This window comes from Bombus bifarius, unplaced genomic scaffold, assembly GCF_011952205.1.
Source record: "Bombus bifarius isolate JDL3187 unplaced genomic scaffold, Bbif_JDL3187 scf7180000008199, whole genome shotgun sequence".
Lineage (NCBI taxonomy): Eukaryota > Metazoa > Arthropoda > Insecta > Hymenoptera > Apidae > Bombus > Bombus bifarius.
In genome coordinates this window covers 1,341,957-1,367,897 of record NW_022884505.1, presented here as the reverse complement: position 1 = coordinate 1,367,897, position 25,941 = coordinate 1,341,957, and the positions used below count along the sequence as shown (strand labels likewise).

The 25,941-nt window shown below is 35.7% G+C and overlaps 1 protein-coding gene across 2 annotated transcripts in view; it reads left to right on the top strand.

Moving 5' to 3' along the window:
• The window catches only part of LOC117210346 (putative fatty acyl-CoA reductase CG5065), a 42,442-nt gene extending 17,132 nt beyond the window's left edge, over nt 1–25,310 (top strand). The window contains exons 1-6 of one of the 2 annotated variants that reach the window (XM_033453286.1): nt 3,505–3,663; nt 19,540–20,310; nt 21,009–21,257; nt 21,511–21,860; nt 22,006–22,602; nt 23,204–23,602. In XM_033453286.1, the coding sequence (XP_033309177.1) occupies nt 20,101–20,310; nt 21,009–21,257; nt 21,511–21,860; nt 22,006–22,602; nt 23,204–23,345 (1,548 nt within the window). In that variant the 5' untranslated portion in view covers nt 3,505–3,663; nt 19,540–20,100 and the 3' untranslated portion in view covers nt 23,346–23,602. Of the gene's footprint in view, nt 1–3,504; nt 3,664–19,539; nt 20,311–21,008; nt 21,258–21,510; nt 21,861–22,005; nt 22,603–23,203 lie in introns of those variants that run through there. The other variant, XM_033453287.1, reaches the window with a different exon arrangement.
• Nucleotides 25,311–25,941: the final 631 nt, after the last annotated feature.

Below are 25,941 nucleotides of genomic sequence, written 5' to 3'. Positions count from 1 at the left end.
ACAGTTTTATCTAAGTAACCGAATTATGTATAGCCTTGCGATATAAGAAATTTTCTTGCAAAATCACTGTGCGTAATTTAGTGTTAATTTATTAGTAGATATTTTTATTTTAGAATTGATTAACAGATTGCCAAATAATTGTGTTGCAACAAAAAAGAAATGTCGCAGGAAGAAACAGTTTGTATATCACTTATTTCATCCATGGTTAGATTGCGATTAGGTTCATATCATACCATAGACGTCATTATGAGCAGAATTTATGTAATCTTATCGCGAAAAAAAAGAGAAAATAGATTAGTAATTAGGAAACGAAGAAAGTCATTACTTCATCGAAGTGATGATGATATTTGCTTTTTAATTCGAGACCAAGTACGCGATTCATTCTATGACAGAAAGCTTACTTATTATGTATATCGATGGCGATCGATCATTTACAATAAATATACAAAGTGTTTCCATCGATCATATTTTCACTCATGACTAACTTTCTGCGTATTATGGCCGGGGTGAAAAGGGATCAAGGTATCGAGCACAATGGCAGACATTACAAAACGATTTCAACATGCAACCCACCCTATATGTATCGATTGCACAATTTTGTAAGAACGTAAACTTTGTCTGAATACGAAGTGTCCGCAATTTCTTTTGACTTGTGTCGATCACACGCTACCGTGCATAATAATATTTGGGTACTTCCAGATTATTGCAAATGTATATTAAATATATTACGAACGAAACCCTTTGATATAATTTTTTCCTCTGTTTTTATCCCGGGCTATCGTATATGGTTAGTAGACATTGATGGAATTTGATCATTAATATCAATTAATCGAAATAAGAAAGTGATACTTGCAAGTATAGCCGTGCCTCGATTTACGCGGGTTATTCGTTTCATGCGTTCTCTGTCAGAGGAGAAAATCTGTAAAAATAGGATGTGCCAGTGCGAAGAAAAAATACGTAGTGGAGAAAATAGCTGATATAAGTTGTACAAATATTTCTGCACAATAGTCGTGTAATGTATTTACCTTTTCTTGTATTTCTATTGGATCGTTCCTTATTACCATATCATCTGCGAATAAGAGTAGCTTCGTTTTTTCCTCTATCTTCTTATGCTTCCTTATGTTTGAAAAATTCTATGATATCGTAGATGATGGAAAGAGAATTGGACTTAGACTGTCTGCCGCTAGTAATCCTCCTTATTTTTATCTTTTCGTGTGCGTTCGTTATTATCGAATTTTGTTCGAATATTTGCGTTTTAGTATAAGTGATTTGTGTTCTTACTGTACTCTGTTACGTGTAATTTCCTCCAGAGAATCGCATGCTTCTCTTAAGGTCGATCAACAGTATATGTGTGTCTCCTTTTCAGTGTTTGATAACTTTGTTCTAAAAATATTTGTTTTGTAAATTTTTGCAAAGAAACAGGAAAGGAAGAAGAGAAGAAAAAGAATAATAATAATAATTAAAATTCAAGAAAACAAAAATAAACATGATTTGTTGCCTCTGTCGGCACTGCGATCCAAAGGATCAACTTTTTCTTTTTTAATTCGCATCTAATTCACTATCCTTGTCGCTCGAAATATTCGGAAGTATAACTTCAGTTTCATTACGAATATTTACGCTATATATCTTCTGAGCGCGTAAGAATGAGGTCACGCATAACAAGTCCCCGTAGACTGAGGGATTATTTACCACGTGAGATGAAGGGATAGGCGTAGATGAAAATTGCCTGTAAGGAAAGCCACCTACGTTTGCTGATTTTAAATGTATCGATCTTATACACGGTAGCGCATAATTAAACGATTACCATCAAATTAGCGAACATTTAGTCAAGTCGTAGCCTATGTCTTGATAATGCTTCAAGTAACTAATTAGCATAGGCACGATGAATTAACCATCGAATTAATAAACATGTAGTCAGATTCTAATCTGTGCTTCGGTGATGCTTCGATAACACTTAGGTTAACATTAGCATATACGTCACGAACTCTAGCGAATTCATTGTTATTACTACTGTTCTATTCCTTATTATTTATTACATATTTAGTACATATTACATATGTACATTAGTTTGGTAGGATTATCGAATAATCAAGGCGATGATTATTATTATTATTATTATCGAAAGCTAAACAGGTAACATTTGTGTGTGTTGTAATTTAATTTCGAGTAGAATTAATTTGTCTGGGCAAATTACAATTGAGATATCTGAGAAATATCTTGAGAAATAGGTTAATGCTTTTTTGATAGAGAATGTTCAACTGGTTCGATCGATGTTTTTAAAAAAACATACGGCGACTATTAAAAAACTATTAAAAAATAAGGTATAAAAAAAAGAAAGTGTAGTCGTCTGACTAGGCCCCTTAAATACGATAGATTTCAGATGGTAGTTTTTACTGATCTGTGTACACAGCCATTTATTCCGGTACGCGAGTTTAATCTACGTGCCACTGAAATTTACTTTCCTTCGTTGAAAGAATTACCAACGATCACAGGATATAAGATCAAGGTATAAAGATCACAGGAGGAAACCACGATGAATATGTATCTTTTTGTTGATTTTCTGATTTTATTACCAACCTGTGATTAAGCGAAAAGAATTTATTATGTTCGTGCGTAACACAGTTGATAAGTAAATGATGTTTTATCGAAGTCGATGATACAAATTAATAACGTTGATATAACGACGAACGATATTTCGAAAATTTCGAGGAAGGAGAAAGAACATATATTTCGAGAACAAATAAATTTTGATAGCATGAAATTGATCGACATTCTATTGAATTTCAAGATTGTTCCTCTATAAAAAAAAAACCTAGCCAAATGTAACTTATCGTATTCTTCATCTGTAGTCCTCGCATACAGCAGCGATAGAAAGTAGAGAAATAATTACGCACTTAATCATAGAAGACGAGTTAACTCGTAATTTCGCTAATAATCTGCTTATCAAGAGGTTTCGTATCTTTTTTCACGTATAATTAAATTTCCGTTACAAACGAATTATATCGCATTTAGCATCACAAGGATTAAACTGAAATTCATTTATCTTTGCCATTGATTCCTCGCTTTTATCAATGATCAAAATTTCTGATCGAACCACTGCCTTCTTAACTTGAAAAATATTTCTTTAATCTCGCAAACAAGATAATCGCTGCAAAAAGTGACCAGAGATACTAATTACTACGGTCCCATTCACATTCTGCACCAAAATAATATTCCGTAAGGGTTAACGATAATATTTTGTGGGAGTGAATTGTTGACATTGAGCGAGGACCGTGAAAAGTGATTCCTAATTCCAATATTTGTGTCTTTGCGCGTGCGCATGTAGGTGTATGTGCGTGCACACATGCACCACGCGTGATGTATTGTATAGATGCATTAATAGGTAGATAAGTGGGGAGAAGTTGTCTTTCACTGACTCAAACAGAGTCAGGTACAAGCTACTCTGATTGGTCCCAGGTACGCTCAGTTCACCTTTCGTTAGTTGACTCGTCTTTAAAGTAGCTGGCCCACATTTCGGTCCCTTAGTAATCCTCGACACGCATTGCAGCTCACGTCGACCATTGTGGTCGCCGTACGGGATTATAGGGATTCGTGTTCCATCATTCAAGTCAACGTATCTGTATATCGTTGTTTTCCAATTTGTCGATCTTTCGAATCAGTTCGGTGAGTTTTTATCATTTTATCCTATGGACTACATTCGTATGTACATTCGTGCATGAAGTAAGACTGTGGAATCGTGATGTATCCTGTGGCTGTATATGGTTTTGTAATTCTACTTAGCGGTATCTTCATTTTGGTATTGCATCTTATATCGTGGCTACATTTCTTGTTGCTTCTTTCTCCTTTCCACTTCCTTTTTTTTTTTTTTTTCTTTGCAATAGTAATAGATAAAAATAATGTTCCATTTTTGTGTACGATTAGCTTGTTCACTTTCACGTTACCGCGAAGATAAGATCGTTTGATAAATTTCGTAGGACTTTCTATGAGGCGTACTAGAACTAATAGATAGATTAGAATCGAGCCAAAAGTTTCTTTTCTAATGTGTATAACGACAAGTAATACGCGTTTTATTTTACCGCCGAGCAACGAAAACGAACAATTTGCAGGTTTTAGATTTTCCACAAGTGGGTAAACATTCGCGATCTAGTCATGCATGAATGATTAGAGGCGCGCAGAAATTTTCAGAAAGATTCTTCGCTTGATATTCCAGATGCAAACTTTTAAATAATTTTATTCGTGTTATACAGTTATATAAAACAGTGTTTTTTAAATATTTAATATTAGCGAAAATTCGTGAAAATATCGGCTTCTATAAAGTAAGAAGTGTATGGGTTGCAGCAGAGAAAATCATCGTGCCGCGTGTAAAAGAATCAGAAGTTTAGCAGAGAAAGTCATCTGCATAAAAGCGCCGTTTCTAGTGAGAATCATTGAACTGAATTATAATTTACTGCCACATTCATCTCTTTCGCATCAGATTTATTTATCTCTTAACTCTCATCTATTCCCACAGTCGAGAACATAATTTCTTCGTGGGAAGAAATTGTTGTGAAAGAAAGAAACTTCCGATTACAGTTTATTATTATATACAAAGTTTATTATTCCTCGGTAAAGTAATATAATAGTCCAAAACCGTATTAATAAACTTGCACAGAATCAAGTGGAAATAAATGAATAATTATTCGTATTGTTACTCGAATGATTCTAAAGTCATTAGTCGAGTGAAAACAATCTGTTACGAGGCACAGGTAACCATTATGCGAATAAAATGTTGGATTAATGTAAACACTTATTCGAATAATTATCTTAGATAAATGTTTATACGAAACAATTCGAATAATACCCAACTTTGATAATAAACAAATCATCGCTCTAGCTCTTAACTGTTCTACCTCCTCTTGTTTGTAAACTGAAGAAATTGAGTTTTAAGTTTATGAAATTCAATATTACTGTTAGAAATTAGACAGCCTCTGCTGTTTTCTAAGTAGAATTATCATCGTATTATTATAAATTCGTGTTCTTTGTATCAATAAGACACGCGTGGAGTGATTAATTACATTTCTTTGAAAAGTTCAGTTCGAGTAGTTAAGAACTAGCACGACAAAATGACTTAATGCTTCTTTGCCTTTATACTCTGTCACATTGCTCTTCTTCAGAGTGATTACCCTCTTTGTCAACTTTGTTGTTAAGTCCATGGACACTACCCACATGAGAGAGAGAGAGAGAGAGAGAGAGAAGGAAAGAGAGAGAGACGCATCGTTCAACGCCAATTAATAAAGATCAAAGCTAGACTGGCAATGACCTTAACTCGAAGGTTTCGAGGGTAATTGAAACACATTTTGAGCTGTCCTCTGACCGTCTCAACGTCTCGATCATTAAACTACTAATATGAAACCACACAAATTCTCTCGAAATTCTGGCGAGTAAAGTTGAAGTTCTTTCAAGTTCTATTCTTTGACTCGAACAGAAACAATAGTTATAGTTATTAGACAACGTAAGGTGCTATTTATAGCTTCGTGTTTCTTGGCATTGATTCCTCAAATTAAGTCAATTTTAGCCATACGCCATGTTAGAAATTCATTTTCCATTGGATACCCACTTGCAGTTAGATTATGTCGAGTCAAGTAACTTGACTTCTATGAACACGCATTGAGGCCAAGCTGTTTAATAATCAGCGACTTGAATTCAAGTAACTAGCTAATACTTTAATGACGGATCGTATCAGCCAGCATCCTAATTAAAACTTACGTTATCCGCGGATGATTCCAATTGATCTTCCACGCGATACATACAATCACATTGCAACGTATTTGATCCTTTGTAAAAAGAGAATCCACAAATGTAACGTTCTATGCTCGTGCGCATACACACGCACACACAATGATAGAGGGATTCGTAACAAAAATAGTTTATGTTCGAATTACTTCTTAAATAATACTTCACTTCGCTAATCAGAAGTGAAGTTATACGTTGACCTCTTGCCGAATAAAAATCCGCCAATTTAAAAAAGAAAAACATTTATCATGAAGCGCACGACTTCACGAAATCGTTAATTTTTTTTATAGCTGTCGATATAAATAAATTCGTCTTGATAAAAAAAAGAGAAATATATATGAAGCAGAAATTGTTCGCGTTATAAGTTGTAGATCAGTAGTTATTAGTAAACCGTGGCTTTTTATGCATTCAGAAAAATCATAGTAACGATTATAACATTTAGCAGATAAAACAAATTACCGATTATTCCTCTAATCGCCTTTCCAAAAATATCGCAATATATCAAGTACGAACGAATTCATTTTTTGTCCAAGTATCGCCAGTTACTCAGTTAGTTGGATAGTTTAGTTAGTTGCTAGGAAAGTGTCTCGTTAACAATGCGTTAACATTCTTTGTTTCAATGCTCGTGTGATCGTAGCCTAAAATAGAACAGGCTCGGTGCACTTAGCCGAATAAGAAGAATCCGCACGAATTAAACCCGCAACCGGAGGTTCGAATCGTTTAATCGCTAGTTAAAGAGGAAATTTCATCGTGCAACGAGGAAGCTACGTCTGGCCGCCGCGCCGCGCCGAGTCGGCCTCTCTCTTTTGCTCCCTCTTTCTCACTGACGAGGGTCATTGGCCACGACATTGATACCGTTCTCGTTCTAAACCCGAATCGGATCTATTGTATGTGTAGCCGCCGCGGAAGAATAGCCAAATGAATCACGGTCAAATTGGTCGTATCACCCTTATCTAATCTATGCGAGTCGACTCATCGCCGTTAATTGATCGATTAATTGCATAACACGATAAAAATTATTCAATCTGACAGGTTTCCGTATACGTTCGATTCGTACGTACAAGTGTGTGGCCGTACACTGTCCAGCTATTTAAAATAAGAGGACAGGAATTTCGAAAATCCGTAGATCGACGAGTCACCAGGAATAAAATTTTAAACGATGCTTAACGATCTTCATACGCTGTCTCGCGAAGGGTATTTGCTCACTAGCCATAGAAAATATTCTACCTGTTACATAGAACATTTTGAAGCTTGTCACGATTATATCGGCATCTAACATCGGCAACTAATCTGAAAATATGTACGAGGAAGTTACGTGCAGGTATTTATTTGAAAGAAATATTGAAACAAAAGATTAGCATGCTGTACGACTCAGTCTATTTTTAAGCATATAATGCGCATTGAATATGGCTGTTTAAATGTTATTCCGATTTATTGTAAAATATGTAAAATTGTAATGTTTACATACTTGTGATCGATATTTTGTAGTTTTCATATGTACATTTTCAGATTCCTTGTGACGATGGTAGAGACGAAAAGCGGATGAACATTTCGCAGCAACATGCTAATCTTTGTTATAGCTTTTGCAGCAATGTACGCTAGTCTTCATTATACTTTGTTAAACGAAATAATTTTTTAAGACGTTATTTACCTAGTTAAATTTACCTGATTAGAAACAAGCAGCGTGCACGTTTCAGCTATCTTTCTAAAACTAATAGTTGCTCAGATATTGTTACTTATTTATTGTTTATTCGTTCATAATCCTTCTGCTGCGAGTTAGCACGGGCTTTCAGTTACGTTTCTCGTTGGTTCGCTGTTATGGTCTCCCAATCGCCAAGCTCCTTAACATCGTTCGTATTTGCATTTAGACTCAAAATCTGCAACTTAAACTTCGTCTTAGAGCGCACCTCTTATATTCCATATTCCCTATGCGTTGCTATTTATATTTTCGCTGCGTGTAAACTTCAAAAACGTACAAATTCGAACACAAAACGCGAAGCATGAAACTCTAACAACGAATATAAAAATAATTTCCAAGGTGTTTCGTGGAATACGTTTCCCTCTGAACGTTCGCCACAGTTTTCCTCCTCCTTCGACGTAGATACGAGCACGTAGAAAAAGGCGAGGGGGAGAAAAAGCGAAAGAAGCAGGAAAAAAAGGAGAGATACGCGTCAAATATTTTTTCTTCGAGAACCACATCATAAGTACGTAACTTTCGTTTAAAACGATCATTTACGCTTGCTAATGCCCCTTCTAAGCATATATACGCGAATTTTACTCTTAAGATCAAACAACTATGCAATAGTTAAACCTATTAGCCAAGCAAACCTATTAGCAGAGAGTGCAAATTAACGATAGAATATGAAGCAAGTTGCCGGCAAGACAGAGACGCGGTTGTAAATCAGCCGATATAACGAAACGAAGAAGAAGTTCGGAGATAAAACGCGAATACAACGCGATGAAGCCAGGCATTCGAACAAAGATGTTAATGAATCTTGGAGAAACGAACAAACACGCGAAATCAAAAAATTCCTCAAACAGATATTAACTCGACGAAAGATACAAATTTTTATCGCTTTCTATTCTAGTTGGTTCGACTTTTGCTTAGGATGGGTTTCACACGCGTATCTGAATATAACGAACGTACGTACGCGAAGGGAACGTGAAGTTCACGCGACGATTCTCGTGAGTTACAGTATCGCGATACTCGTTTCCCGTATCTTGGCAACGATACTTTTCGTACGAAGCCGTCACAACGAATGAAACATTGATACAAATGAGGACATTCAGCGGCGGCACGTGTAATCGCGTTTAGAGATATGACGTGAACTGGCAGTTGCGAGAATCACGAGTTTTTCGATCGCGTTCGTTCGGTCACGGTGACTTTTCACAGTGATTTCTCGTGATAGTTTCCGATTAGAAGAGAGCGTAGCTGTTCTTTGCACGCGTTGCACCACCTGTATATTTTATATTAACGACGTCGAATGAATATTTATAATTTTGAAATCGGCAGAAAAGAGAAATGAATATTTTATTCGGATACGAGACGAAAAAACGAAGATCGAGTTATTTTTCATCTTTGATGTTAGACGAAATAAATTTACGCTGTACGCAGGAAACGTAATGTAATTTTGAATGGAAATTAAGTGAATGCAGATTTTCGTATGCGAACTATATCGATGCGTTTTATAGGAAATAATTCGATCAAAATCAAGAGACTGAGATCACATCGAGCAAAATCACGAATCCGATCGTGAGTGAAATTAGATCGTTGTGATAAATGCTTATTAATGATCTTTCGCGTCATCTCTACGATACTCGTATCTCCGTGTGAAATCGACCTTGTCGAAGATCTGTATGCTTCTCAAAATTCGTGACGATCCAAATTAATTCAATTAAATAATCCTGCAAAGAAAAATTAAAATATCCATAAGTCTCAACCTGGTGGACAGACTCGCTCTGATCGGTCCAGTTCTTGCTATATACGTTTGTTATACACAGGGTGGTTGGTAACTGGTGGTACAAGCGGAAAGGGGGTGATTCTACGCGAAAAAGGAAATAAAAACTTCTTTTTTATTTTTTTCTTTATTTTTCCATCGAGACAACGATCTACAGTGAGATCCGCTATAACGAGACGCGATAAAGTGCACGCGTGCCGAGCGAAAATTCAAAGTCAAAATTCAAATTTTTATTCTATATTTTCGACTTCTTTTTTCGCGTAGAATCCATCAGTTACCAACCACCCTGTATATAACTATTCTTATTTATAATTCTTTTACTCTGATCCTTATATCACGTAGGATACGTAACAATCGAAGTTGCTGTTCGTGTCGTGGCACAACGTCATCTAATTTGTCAAAAATTCCTACAGACGAGACGATCGTAATAAACACCTCTGAATAAAAATAAGCGAAGAAAAATACGCTTCTGGGAAGATCTCCTATGTAAAGTCTAGGGAATGAGCGTCAATCTTTGCATTGGACTTCTTCGCGTAAAATTCGATTTTTATGACTTTTCATGGAAAAATTTCTTGTCCTCTTTTTCTTTTCTTTTTCTGTCTTTTACTGTGTTTTCGTTGCTGCGATCGACGTCAGATGGATAAATACTTTTTCGCGATAAAAGATTGTACGTATCGAAGATATTTGTCACGCATTTTCAGGCCGGAGAAACTATTGCGGTAAAAATGTCTGATAATTAAAAGCGATCAAGTTTGATCATAATGCACGGAAGCAAGGTCATTCGTAACTGTAGTCTCATACGAATTAATACTCCGATCCTGAAAATTACTAATTTTCTGGATTTAAATCGAATGTTTACGACATTTCCATGTTCGTGCGGTTAGAATATTTCTTCGCTCAAACGAAGAAAGAGTGATGAAATATGTATAACGAGAACGACGATTGATCAGAATTAACCAACTTTTGTCCTAATTATCTCGGGCGAAGTTCATCGCTAACGCATACAATGGTCGTATTCTTCTTATTGAATCTACATTACAAATCGGAAGACCATACAGTGACGCAAGAGATTTATACGGCTTTAGCGGTGCATTTTGAAAATTTTGCGAGCACAATCCATTAGCCGTATATGTGTCGCGAAATTTCTCTTGTCTGTCGCTCTGTGCATACGTACGAGTTAATTAATGTGTGAAAGAAAAAGAAGTCTGTTTCTTATTCTGCTTTATCGAGACCCGTTGGAAATTGAAACAAAAAAAAAACCAAATAATGACAAATTATCCTCAAGATTTAGGGTTTCAACTTACCTTCACCATCCGTGAAGAAGACGCTCCAAAAGTCAGGCTTCAGAACGATGAAACACCGCGAATAAAAATAGCGAAATACCTGGCTGCAAAAGCAACTTGGAAACAGCGCACACGCAGAAAAATACGACAAGTAAGGATTAGAAGGTATACCGTGTTACTGATACTGATATAATATACTGATATAAGCTACTGATGTATAAAGTCATAATAAAAAAGCAGTACGGTATCTAATTACGCGTTAAAATAGCTAAAAGCCACATTGCCAAAATGAAAGGCAAAATGGTGCAATCGATCGTGATTCCTACGATAACGGACGTACCTTGGTACGTAGGAAGCGAAGGATTAATCAAAGATCCTTAAATCGCCGCTGTAAAGAGGGAAATCCAGCAAATATCCGACAGATAGAAAACAAGAACGATAAACCAAGCAAACGCGCTAGCCACTGCACTGTACACTGACAGTACCGTTAGAACACTGAGAATAAAACAACCGCAGGACCTAATGACGCAAAATCCGATTCTTGTAATAGCACTGATGCAATGGAATTAGCACCCACACCCTAGCCTTGACAGGCTAGAAGAACCTGTCGAGTGTCCTACGGGACAAATTGCAGGAATCTAGCAAGGATCGTTAAAAAGAAAAAAAGAAGAACAAATTTGAACGAAGAAGAAAGTTCGAAGGAGTTGGATATTAAAATTCCAAATGTTCCACGGAATTTCCGATGAAAAGTGAAAATTTATTAGAATTCGAATGCGAAGCCCAACCTATAAGACTGTTTTGAATTACAAATTTTCCGTTTCAAAAGACCCCGAATTCGGAACGTCGAGCCTCATTAAGAGCTTAAATTCCAGATGTTCGACTTAAAACAGCTTCGAAACGGAAAATCACGGTTTCGTGAGAATTTAAATGGGAGATCTGAAATTTTCTGAGAGTTTATTCGCATCGCGAAATTCTTAGTTTCGAATACGTCGATGTTCGAAATTCGAAGCTTCAAACCCATTATGCAAGCAAATACCGAGTACTTTCGTTTATAACGGCCAACGAGTGATATGCCCATTGGCATTGACATATGACATTGGCGAAAATATGCTCCCTCGATAAATCTTATTTGCGTGCCACCAAAACGAAAATTGAAACACGTGTCTCGTATGACTGGTAAGCAATATTTGTTTAACATGGATTAATCGCGAGAAGTGTGTCACGAGGTCATAGACTTTCGATTTGTGATGCCAGAACGATTAACAGGAAAAGCGCGTCTTTGATATGATTCAAATGAAACACCTACCAGAATTTTAATGATCTTCGTATTATAATGTTACGTTGAAATAAGCTTCGATCGTGCTTGTAGCTGTTCTTCCCCGGTTTCGCGGTACCCTGTCCAAATTTTCTTTTATCAAACACAAGTAAATTGCTTGAAAACAGAAGAGATAATTATGCTACAGGTTGAGTCTCCACTCTATATATATATTCCCTTATCTATTATATTTCTTCGTTCACAGGACAATTTTCCTAGATATCAAATTAATGGTTTTTACTGTTCGGTTGGATTTCGAATTACCAAGAAATAAAAATTACTTTCTACATTCGAATAACGAAACGAACGTTATTTGGTCAGAATATTTAACATCAGCCGGAAAAATTGCATCAGAGTCCGCCACGAGCGATTCTGAAAAATAATTGGAACAAACAGAATTATGAATTATGAATTTCGATGGCGGCGATGTCGACGGTAGTGGAAACATCTTCTAGCTGTCTGATGTTTTATGTATTTTAACAATTTAACATTCGCATCAGCTAGTTGCGTTTTACGGTGTATACATTACGTTATCATTGACGTTTTGCTACAATCCTTATCTTAGATGCTTGAAAATTGCTCAGATAATACAGATAATAAAATTGCTCTTCTATTTACAATTGTCTTTTTAAACCGCCTAAGCGTTTAATAAGTAACCAAGTAGTTGTAGAATGAAATTATTTGATATAAAATTTGCAATGAGACACAAACGATTTTAAAACGCACGACCAATATGAAGAGGTGAGAATCGCAGTAATTAGATTTTAAATATCGATCATTATGTAATGAAGATTGGGCACAAGTCTTTGTCGTCCAAGGTAATTGCAGAGACCTTTTGCATCATGTAACTGTCCTTACCGATGATCGTAAATCTATTATATTTAAAATATATACACGGTTTTAGAATCATCGCGCCAGAGAAACATTGGCGATTCCAGATATTCTTTAAAATAATTAGAAGGCTACTTGACAACGACGAATATCAGAAGACAGTGAGAATTCTTTACGATAATATCGTAAACATTTATTGTTGTTACAAGTAATTATTATATAAATCGCTTTATTTACATGCCGATTTCAATAATCACTCCGGTTATTATTCTTTATCAACGAAAAGATAAGTAACACTGTGTTTCATTGTCTGATGCGATGTATGAACGAGTGATATACATCTTTTCTTTTACGAAATACATCGAACGAACGAAGATTTCGATGCTTTCTGCTTTATTTTTTAAACGAAGTACCCCGTAGTTGCCATGCTTGCACTCGCTGCATTCCTCGAATTGAGGGCCTTGATGCAAGAAACCGGGCGAGCCCAGGTTTCCAAAGTTCTGGGAAATCGAACAAAACCGCACTAAATATCACTTGTTTAAGCAGTCGCGTCAATATCCTAAATTTAGAAAATCATTGGTGTAACCGGATGTAAGAAATGATACATGTCACATTTTTTGTAAAACACACGCAGAAGACCTTGTTCTATACTTCCACGTGCCTGATTCTTCCAATCAACTTCTAAAATTTTGAAATGAGATATTTTGCCTCTTTTTATATCTTTATTCCTGATTGGCTTTCTTTCTTCTTCGACGAATAGTTCTCTAGATAAATTACTACCAATCGGTTGGATGGTCATCTCGTGTTGGCACATACTTCCTGATAACTGATACATGTATATATATATATGTGTCAAAAGATATTTTAAATCGTCAGAAAAGAAAAAGCACTCGATTGTTAGAATAGACGAAACGGTTGAAACACGTCGGTTGATAGACCAGCGCTGCTTTAACGCCGTTGACACACCATTGGAAATTTTGAGCTGCACGAGATCGGTTGTTTGTATCATAAAAAGACGTAAGTATGCAGTTTATTCTAAAATTTCATCACTGAAAAACTCCAAAGTGTATCATCTTGAAATTTTCGTGGTATTGAGTGTAGAGCGTCGTATGGGACATTTGTGATATCTTCAATTCGGTTATAACACACATTTCGTACAGTCTCGCGTATTATATTATTTATTAAAATTACAATCAATTCTCGCGTTGAGAACGCGTATGCAGTTGTGCACGGATCTTTAAGCTCACTCAACTCTCTTTTACATATGTGCATTACAAATAAACAACGTGCGATCGGTAACAGATACCAACGCGTGTGCTGTTACGGACATTTTGAAATGCAAATTAATTGCAAATATATTAATGTAGAGGCTGATAAGACAATAACACTTCTTTCTCAAGAGAACATATAGTGCATTTGAGTATTATACGATGTAACGGATACTACACGTTACGATAAATTAAACAAGAAAAAAAAAAATGAAAAATAGATTGAACTCGAAAATCATGCTCAAGATCAATTCTACGGTACATTTTTCCTTTAACAAAGCTTCCCTTTGGCAAGTAAATTTTTTCGAAAAATTTGTACAATGCCGTGTAGAAAAATTCGATCTTATCTTTTGCTGCATAAAAGGTAGTCTGGTAGTTTGAACTATCGCAATTTGTTAATTGCGCAAACGTTATTCGTAATATCCGTCCTAACGCTCTATTAAATCAAACTTCACGGTTTAATAAATCCACGAGTCAATGAATCCGAGATTTCTGAAGTCAAGGTCGCCCGTAATTCTCAGACATCGAAGTTGCATAACTCGTTTCGCTATCACTTACGACACTATGAGATCAGGATTATTTACATCATGCCATTTAGAAAACCAAGATGATCTTGATCTCTTATAGAAAGAAATATTTTTCGACCGTTTGATCAGTTTGAATTTGTAGGTGATTCAAAACAGATCAACCTCCGCCTCAAACATCTTTTTCCCTACGTTATCGCAAGTGCGTTTTAAAAGTCGTGCACACCATCTCGCTGAATACCTCGTGTAAGTCGATTACGGTTTTTAAAAGTGGGACATGTAGCTCTAGTTTTAACCCACGTCCCAACAGGGTTCCTGTAGTGCCACAGATTCTAAGAATTATCTGATTGTAAGAATTCAGTCGCTCATTTCGCATTTTACGTAGCTACGTAAATTTATTAGGAAGGATAGCCGCGAGGAATCTGTAGATTAAGTAAATCATGATCTTCTATCGACTGCTGAGCTATTTTCCAAATTAAAAATGAAAAAATGTCACTTTTCCAAAATTCTTTCGCCGAGATGAGTTTAACGTTTCTGACAATGTTCGAGCTGATATTATACAATTTGTTATTATCTCGAGGTCTACCCGAAAGGCTTTCCGCGTTTCGTGTCATTCTGAACGAAAGTTAAGCTACTTACAGAAGCACGCTGGTTTAATGGTCCCAAAGTTACTAGCAACATATGTCTTTTGGCGGTTCGCCAAACGCGATGCCTGAAAACCGATGTCACGCTTTTTGTATTGATTCTTCAAATTATAGAAGAATGAGAGTGAGAGAGAGAGAAAGAGAGAAAGAAGAAAGGAATTTGTTGGGATCGTTCGGAAGAAATGGATAAAGAAAATCAGTGGAATTTCCACGAGTAAGCTTTGGCTCGTACCTCGAACAATTTCTTAGCCATCGTAAGGGAATCGACTTTAATGGCATATGAACGTTTTTTAATTGACTTTTTATTACAGTCCTAAAGCCTTAATTTTTGATAACGAGTTTTTGATTCTACGTTCTTGCATCAACCGAATCACCAGCCTTTTTATTCAGTTTGGAGATAGAACTGTTTATATTCCTTTCCGCGATAACTTCAGACCCACAAGATAACTAATAATTCGATGGAAGAGAAAAATTGAAAAAAGAAATCCGATTTTATCTATATATACCGGAAGACCGATTTTGATTCTTCGTTCGCACGTTTTCGCAATGGCATAATATTACGCTCTCGTTTAGCGGCAACGTTTTAAGTGGACTTTCACTTTTCCTGGCTATGTTTTTCGATAATTTCGTGTTCTGATTGCACAACGGATAATAATCTAATGCTACGTTCGGCGTCATTACATTGCGTATTCTTCTCGACCTCGTAATACACGATGTGTTAAATTGCAATGCATAATGTACATGAACGTACATCCATTATCGCTAAGAATTTCCATCCTACCTATTTCTGCGTTGTTACGTCCTTGTTATCGCTATTTATTCTCGTAATTGTAACGTTCGGTAGGCCGCCAACTTTGCATTTGAATATCAAATTCTCAGATGATCATTTTTAACAGAGAAACCTGATTAACCCTTAACTACCATTGCTAGATAAGAAGTGACCTATATCGTGTAAATTAAGATGTTCAATGTACCTTCATATATCTTGAGGAATTTATAACGTAGAATGTCATTAGTACTAGCAATTAGAAACAAAGATTTTCCTATTTATACGTTTGCCGCTGTATGTTCTGTACATATCACAGTTTTTCCATACGAATTTCTCTTGCGTATAATATATCAACGAAAATGTTTCAAAGAAACCACGTGTCTCTTGTGTACTCTTAAATTATCGGAAATTTGATTGACAAAAAAGAAGAAAAATAGGAGACCACTGCAACTAATGATCGAATTTTATTGCTGAACCTAAAACTTGACGAATAGAAGACGAACTCTTACAAGTGTATGTCGTGTTATAAACTAACGAAAGACAGAGAGAAAGGCGGAAAGAATAGACCGAGGAAGATTGGCCCTGTGAGGGAGGAAAACTGGATTAGCGGAAGACGGAGAGAAACAGAAAGGAAACGAGGATTTTGTCAGTCAGTCGGCAGGTCGTTGTTCGTCGCATAACGGGTTTTCGTGTAACGGGGTCGAGCGACGTTCCTCTCTTTTCTTCCTTGTTTCTTCGTCCGTGGAGGCCGAGGAATGGGCGGCTTCTCGTGACCGTTTCGAGGCCAGGACGCTGACCTAGAATCGTATCGAAACCGCTTTTATCTACATTTCTAGTATTTTCCAGCTTTTGCGCTTAGCAGCGCGTATCTAAAAGTTCCCTCGTCTCTCATATTCCTCTTCTTCTGCTATTCATCTAGAACATGGTACAATTCGACGAGACGTGAAACAGACCTAAGATCGAGAAAATCGTCATGCGACAGATCACGAATTTCAGATTCGCAGAAGTTTGTTGGTTTTAATAGAAACGAGAAATATCTCTACGAACCGTATCACGAACCTACTCGTCATCGTCGATGATCGTTTAACGTGGTTTGATCGATATTATGCAATTCCAGATCAAAGAACGTTTGCTTGTTTTAGCAACGAAATAGACAAGATTTTTATAAACTCTGTAACTTAGTCGTCGTTATCGCTGACTACGGTTCTTCTTAAACCTTTGCACTCCTACGTCGTTTTTATCTCAGGAGCTTCTTCGTCGAGTCCCACTCGACATTCTTTCAGTCCCACCTTTTTCTGTGCGAAGGAAAACCAGCATTGCATCCTGGAAATTGTTTCAGGATATATCGTACACTTAAAAATGACAAAATACAACAATAGTGCGAATAAAACTGCTATTTAATCGAATTTGTTTCTTCCCTTATTTATTTAAATTGTCTTATTTTTCAGTTAAAGTAAATTTCAAATAAAACGCTTAAAAGCGTTGGGAGCTGCGCTGCTAACGAAATTGAAATAAAATTCGGAGTGCAGCAAAGGGTTAAGGGAAGTTTCTTAATTTTTTTGTTTTATTTATTTATTAAAATTACAATCAATTCTCGCGTTGAGAATTTTCAGTCATTTTTCTGGCGTGGCGCAGTGACACGGCTGATTATTTATAATAAGTGAATACTTATTATAGATAGGTATAATTTATAAGTAAGTATTATAAATAAGTAAATATTACTTAATTTAGATAACTAATTGAATCTAGCGTTTAGGTCTAGCGGGTAGTGCCTCTTCAACCTGCGAATCTGGTCCGTCGTATCAAGTAGTCCAGTGATTAGGGGGTTTGTTCACTCTTTTGCTATATCTGTCGCTATAACTTAATTTTTTGAACGGATCCGATCAATGTTTCTCGTCTTGCTATAATTAACAATAGGATATCTGTGACTTTGATAACGAATTTTACTTATGATTCATTTATCATTCAATATTACTCGCGAATGATGTTTTCTACTGAACTAATAAACAAAGTTCGCGTGACACAAGTCATTTTTAACGTTGTGGAACAGATATATACGTGTTCAGTAATCGATTTGCCAGCTCGTTTAAATTCCCATGTTTTTATCGTTAGTTAGAAATAAAACGTTTGAATGCGCATTATTCGGCCAATGTAAGCTAATAAAAAGCAAAAGTTAAACACGCGTCCATTCAATGTCGCTCTGTGTCGTTCAGTCTTCGATTCAAGCTACGTGCATCGATACTACACACTGTCACTTCATTTATATGCACTAGAATAGAAGCTTGAAAGTAAGGTTCAGTGTACATCATACGAGATCGTACGACACGTGCCACTGAACGTTTAAATCTTCTGTAATATCATGCTCTTACAAGCTACTATCTGCACGTCTATGTTTCTTTTTGGATCTTCTAACTATTCGTCGCTATCCCATTACGCGATCTCCCATTGATAAACGACGGATATTTATGCGAATTTGTATTTTTCTAAACATAGTCGAGGAAACGCTATCTAATCATCATTACTGCGCTAATAGACTGCGATAGATTCGTTTAACTTTTCTTTTTTTTTTTTTTCTTTTTTTTTCTGGAAAATTGTAATCATTCGTAATTCTTCTACCGATGGATAATTCCGATTATACAAACTTCTTCGAGCGAAGATTTAAACAGTTACTATTTTTTAACAAATTTAAACTTGCATTATATTATAAGCTTATTTTTATAAAATTTTGGTTTTCTATCGTTACTGTGTTCGATCGAACAGCGCGAGACACACGGTATATCAACGAATAGACTTGAAAAGTTTGGAACGAATAGTTTCGAGCAACGAATGATGCAACTCGCTCGTGTTCCTCCTTTCGAAATATTTTTTTCATCGTATTACTCTGTTCAATTGTAACATCGTGGATTGATCGAGCGAAAGAATTCGCGGAAAGATAAGTTCCTTGAGTTTCACTTTATCGTACAACTGCCTAGATGGTCGTAAGTACGTTATCAAGTTTCGCTCGTAACAGTTATCTGAAAATGATCGATATATATTAGTTGATAGAAGAAATTTAGAAATTTTACAGTGTATGCCTCAAGCTAGTGGGGCGCATTTCTTAATTAGATTTTGTCTGACAAATAGCAATAACGTTCGAACCGCTGACACGGAGTAGCTATAATTTGAGAAAAGTAATTTATTACAAGGACGAAGTATTTCAATTTTCTCGAACTTCCTCATATCGTGGAATTTGAGCGAAAGAAGTAAGTAACGTAAAAGTGACGGAAAGATACCGAGCAAATTCTCGAAATACTTTTTCATTAATTTATTTTAATTACTGAAAATTCTCAACGCGAGAATTGATTATAATTTTAAGAAATAAAATAAAAAAAAAATTTACTTAGTTTAGTTCTGAATGGATTGACTAGGAAATTCATAGTAGCTAACCAGGAACGATCGTTTCTTTTATGACAGAGGAAATGGTAATGCAAAAATGCATAGAAACGTGATCTGATTTGCAAAATATATTCATCGAATTAATTTTGCCAAAGTTACTCCGTATTTTCAACGCGTCTTTATATTTCTGCATTTTTGGCTGCCACTTGAACTTCTTTCGTTTCCAATTAAATTGCTGAATTAAATGAAACAGACGCGTCTCAAACGTTGCTAACATTCCGTTGTTCGCTTTTGTTACAGCCAAGTGTATGCCGTGGTCGTAAGGAGGCACGAAATGATTCCACCAGAAATAAAATCCATTCGTAACCCACTTGGAAACCCGTGGAACGGTGTGAACCTGTGCTAGCTATCGTTGCAACTTTCTCAAACTCTGGCCCATCTATAGGGGAGCTGCGTTTCTTCTTCTGCTAACTTGTACAGTCGCAAACGAATGAGTCAAAAAGTAACAGAAGATTAAAAAAAAAAAAAAGAAGAAAAAGAAGGAGGATATACGTGTACATATAGATCTATATCTCATTTAAGAAAAAAAAAAAAAGATAAGTATCAAAGATCGTATCAAGACCAAAGATAAAGCCGAAGAGAGAAAGATTGAGAGAGAGAAGAAGAAGGAGAAGAAAGAAAGAGGAAAAGGGAAATAATTGAAGAAGAGGTGTTCTTAAGAAGCTTCCAAAAGAAAAGACAGCATAGAACGTCGTATATATAAAACGTTCTGGATATTATTGAAAATAAGTGTTTAATTAAGAATTATTGTATTTTGAACGAAGAAGAAATAAAAGAGAAGAAGAAAGTAGACGCGTCAAGATGAGTACAATAAGTAACAGTCAGACTACGTCCGTAAAGGAATTCTACAGGGATAGAAGCATCTTCGTGACTGGCGTTACTGGATTTATGGGCAAAGTCCTTGTCGAGAAACTGCTCAGATCTTGTCCAATAAAGAACATTTATGTCTTGATAAGAAATAAAAAGGGGCAAGATGCACACCAGAGGTTGCGGGCACTGTTGAATGGACCGGTGTGTTCAACTGCATTGTTTTCTCCTTAATTAAAGTATTTCCTATTTTCGAAACTAGAGAAAATTCAGATTTTATCGTTTTTTTTTTTTATTTTGCACCGTATTTGTTTTTCTTTGTTCAGTTAAAAATATTTGCCCGTTATTTTGTCGTAACAATCAACAAAATCGTAACATAATTATTCTTGAATGCTAAAAAAAAAACAATGTGCTTGAAATATTTTGTTTCATATTTTATTATTACTCTTGTATTAGGCTTTCGTGTATTGTAAAAATATTCCAATATACCGGACATGTATTAGATTGTTCAGAAAATTCGTAACGAAGAACAATTTAAAAGGGATATGTTTTCATAGAATTAACGTTAATCCATATGATACAACTTACCTCAAGTAGTGCAAAATACAGGAAACTTTTTTCCATCTTACAAGTAGATGAACTTATGGAAATTTAAGTCGTTTCTTTCTCTTGAAAATTGGAATTTTCAAGTAAGAAATTAATAAACAGCGGAGTTGATCGGTTTAGCTCGTGAAGATCTCCCTTTAATATCCATTTAAGAGCAGTATTCGTTCAAACGTTTCGTTATTTCATAGGAATTTGCGATGAAGATAACCGTGAACTTGTTGAACAACCTAATGTCTCTTTGCAGTTATTTTATTTCCCATTAAATAACAAAAATTAACGTAATGAAATGTTTGCAGCTGTTCGATAAACTACGTCGAGACGCACCGAATGAGCTTCTGAAGGTAATCGCCGTGCCTGGAGACATCACGGAACACGAACTGGGTATTTCAGAATCTGATCAGAACGTTCTAATAAGAAACGTGTCAGTCGTCTTTCATTCTGCCGCTACTGTGAAGTTTGATGAGGCCCTCAAGATTTCGGTTACTATTAACATGGTCGGCACTAAACAGCTATTGAATCTGTGTCACCGTATGCAAAATTTAGAGGTAAAGAAAGTAGTACACTGTAGTCTATTATAATATAAACGCCCTTACATGTCATTCTTATGTGTGACGAAGTAGTTCTCTTTACCTTTCAATCCCTGAACAATTATTATTAATTATTATGTTAGTCTGACATATTTAATTTATTAATCTATAAAATGTAACGATTAGGGATCTGTGTTATTTTTTTTTTCTAAAGTAAAACTGAAGAGAATGGGTAGCAAAGATAAATTAATCCTTATGTCTTTATGTATAGGCGCTGATCCATGTTTCAACGGCATATTGCAACTGTGACCGTAAGGACATCGCTGAAGAAATCTATCCTCTTATAGCGGAACCAGAACAAATATTCGCTTTGACGAAGGTGATGGATGACAAGATGGTTGACGATATAACACCAATTTTGATCGGCAATCGACCGAATACCTATACATTTACCAAAGCCCTAGCGGAAAGAATGTTGGAAGCAGAATCTGATTATTTACCGATTTCAATTGTGAGACCCACTATAGTTCTATCATCGTTTAGAGAACCGGTTGCCGGATGGTTAGATAATTGGAACGGACCGACTGGTCTTATTGCCGCAGCTGGCAAAGGTTTCTTCAGGTAAGCTCGGAACCTAGTAATTTCTATGTTAGTTAAACCAATAAACAATATAAGATTCAGTGAATTCTTTGTTTCTTTACAAACTTTATAACTGAAATGATTGACTCGGTTATTAATAAATAAACATTCGTTATATACATCGCAGAACTATGCTTTGCCGGGGAGAAATGGTAGCTGATATAGTGCCGGTCGACATAGTGATCAATTTGATGATCGTCGCGGCATGGAAGACCGCGATGAATCGCACGAAGACGATTCCCATATACAATTGCTGCACAGGCCAACAGAATCCAATCACCTGGAGGAAGTTCGTTGAACTGTCATTCAAGTACAGCCGAATGCACCCATACAACGATGTGATTTGGTACCCAGGTGGCAGGTGCCACAATTCCGCTATAGTGAACAAAATATGCATGCTCATCCAGCACATTGTACCGGCGCACATTTTAGACTTTACTCTTCGACTGAAGGGCAAGACGGCCAATATGGTCACATTACAATCGAAACTTGAAAAAGCTACCAAATACTTGGAGTACTTTACTACGCAACAATGGATATTCAAAGATGATAATGTTCGAGAATTAAACGAAGAGCTTAGTCTCGAGGACCGCCAGACATTTACATTCGACGTTAGACAAATTGACTGGGCTTCATACTTGGAACACTATATTTTGGGAATTCGGCACTTCCTCCTCAAGGAGAACCCGGACACACTGCCAGCTGCTCGTGTACACCTTAAGAAGTAAGTAATCTTCATGATAACAAAAATAGAAATCTAAAAAATACAGAATATGAATTACAATGTGATTTTATTTGCAAACTTATTTTTATATAGATGTATATTTGATCATATTTAATACACTTTAATGCTTCCGATGTCTTGATACAATTAATATCGTTAACTAGAAGAATCAACGTAATACAAGCATACGAAGACAATAGATGAAAAACGCTTTACATATGAAAGCATTTTGAAATTCAATACCTCGTCAATCAATCACATATTATTAAAACTGTCCATTTCTTAAATTTGGTTATAAAATTAAAGAATATTTAATTATTCGGCATAAAGAATACCAATTTCTCAAAAGCATTGAATATCATATTATGTTATCTACTGCTAAAAGACTTATGTCTTTAGGTCGAATAGGCTGTTCCTCTTTTCAGCTATGTCATATCGAAATACGCCTTTTTCTAAACACTAAATGAGAACTAGAAAATGAACTAAATTGTACTTATCATATTTTCCCTTGTAATCTTCGTATTTAACTTAGAAAATATCTCGAAATTATCCTTTTATATATATATTATGATACTAATCTATCTGATATAATCTGTTTCAGATTATACTGGATTCACAAAGCTGTGCAATTCGGGGTGCTATTAGTACTGCTGCGTTTTCTGTTGTTTCGAAGTACCGTGACCCAAAACGCATGTTATTCATTGGTGTCTCTGGTGTTACGTGTGTGCCGTATAATTGTTTGACGGCTCAGAACGCTGGTTGAGGATCGCGAAAAGCGTTATAACAAACAACAACCACTAATCGTACAGAAGCATAATCTAATGGTGCGAGTTGTTCTCCGACTTCATTGCTCGCCGTTTCCAACGAGCAATCGCTATGTTCAAACATCCCATCGGTTGGCCTTTTCGATGTTTCTATTTGTTCATAATTAAATTAGCGTTCGCTAGAGATATTCAATTCCACAGAGAGGTGCAGTTACGAAACTGGTCCAAAAAAAAAAGAAAAAAGAAAAAAACACACACACACACGGATGATAAGACGTACATTCGAAGCTTTCGAAGTTATATATAAAAGTCACTTTGTTATAACTCCTAAAACTGAACAGAAAGAGTGTAACCACCCTTGAGTAAATACGTCGTCTTTTTGTTCAACGGTAGAAAAGGGAAAAGAAAGTTCAAATATTTACGACCATACGTTTTTATCTGTGTCGTGTATTTTTCATGACGCCGTCTCAAAAAGGAGTTCCGTTCTTGAATATCGATATTTCGCATATCGTTGATCCGTGGTGACGAGACACTTGAAATATTCGAACAAGTTTGTTGCTGAAAGATTTAATTCTTGATACTTTTTATCGGTCTGTTACATTTAAATCATACTACACGATAGTTATATCGTAAAGTGCGATTTTGAAATTATACGACGTGAGAACTCCGTGAGCCGGCAGCTCGAATACTGTTCGAAATTATTCGACATTTGCCATAAAACCTTGTGATTTCATTGGTATTTCGTTAAATATGTTTCTTTTTACGGGATCTCTCTTTACATCACTATATCTTGGTGATCAGAAATAAAAGATGCGTAAGAAAGGACAAATTATTTGTATTTTTACATTTTGAAAAGTAATCAGTATCGTGTATAATGTGTCTTTTATTGGTTGACTATTTAATTTAAGTAATCGATTCAATCTTCCAGTGAATTTTTGTGATCTTTTAAGCAATAAGATTCTATCGTGTATTGCGTTATAGAGGACACGTCCTGCTTCATTTCTTTTTTGCCAAAACGGAGAAAAAGATTTGAGAGAAAAGAAAGGGGGAAAGAGAAACAGATTTAACATTAATCGTAGAAAATAAATCGAAGCGATTAGATTATTATTATGCGAGTATGTATTTTACAACATTGCCAAACGATTTTAACGCCCGCTAAATTTCTTCCTTTTTCATAATTTTTACGATGTGTAGAAGTAGTGAAAAATTCCTTCCTGTAAAAGATCGTTTAATCCTTTCAGAAGCAGGGATTTTTTTAGACGCCCAACCATTTCCTTAGAGTGAACTTTTTCACGATTTAATGTAATAAGCTGTAATACAGTAAAACTATATGTATAGTACGAAAGCTGGGAGGATTGAACGTTCAAAATTTAGCATCGAATCCTTTCGAGTCTGCGTGGTACATGATTTTTCTTTTTTCTTGGAATTACAAAATAAGTTCTACTACTTTGTTAACGAAGAACAAAGCATAGACTCGAAATGGTCGAAATGATCGAAAAGGAACATTTTTAATGCCAGTTGGAGGAGTTACAAATTCGTCGTGCCTTTGTGTCGTCGCGATCTGGCATTTTGTTCGTTCATTTGTACTGCGACGTAAGATTCATAGATGGATATTTGGTAATGATTTTACGTCGAAGCACACGCTCGGTTCCATCATTCGGTTTCACCATCAACGAACCAAGTTACTGTTTCCAAACCGATCACACCAGATATTTGGGTGGTCGTGTATAATTACTATTTCTGTATAAAAAAAAAGAACTATTCGTATGCGTTTAATTATTGTTGTTATTTTAATTGGATTATTTGTAAAAACAAAAAAGGGAGACATTTAATGGAAAATGCGCTTGTTATAGCTTTGTTTGATATATTTAAGTTAGCTCGAATTTATCGAGTACATTTACTTGTTTTCTTGTAATTAAACAAATAGATGAAATTTGGGATATATCCTTTCTTATTTTAATGTTCCTTGTTTCCTTATCTCATGATGTTTTATCAAGATTATTTATAAGTTATTATATAAGGTATATTCCTTATGAGTATATATCTATAAGGCTATAACATATACCTATAAGATATATAGCCATATATATGAATCTTAAAATTTTAAGTTAATAATAAATCTAAATGTGTAAAACGAGCATTTGTACGAATAATTTGCTTCGTTTTTGGTGAAATTGAAGATGTAAAAGGACATTGACGAGTGCCAAAACATCCAGCTTGTTACAATTGACACAAATGTAATACGATCACTGCTAAATCATTGTAATGGAGAAGATTGTCAAAACACGTTACAGATTACCCCATTGTTTTTATTCATGATCAAGTGCGTTGAAACGTTTTCCTGTAAATCAAGAATACCAATGTAGAACTCAACACACTAAGATCACATGTCATACAGCGTTTTTCAAATCTGCCATCGGTAGACAGACACAACGCATTTATCCAAGTCTTCAAGATGTTAACGCAAACCCTAACCATCAAGAATACCAAGCGTTTATTATTAGAGGTCTAACCTAAAAAGGAAGACGGAAACTTAAAGACAAGAGAAGACAGGAGCTCAAAAGTTTTTATTAGG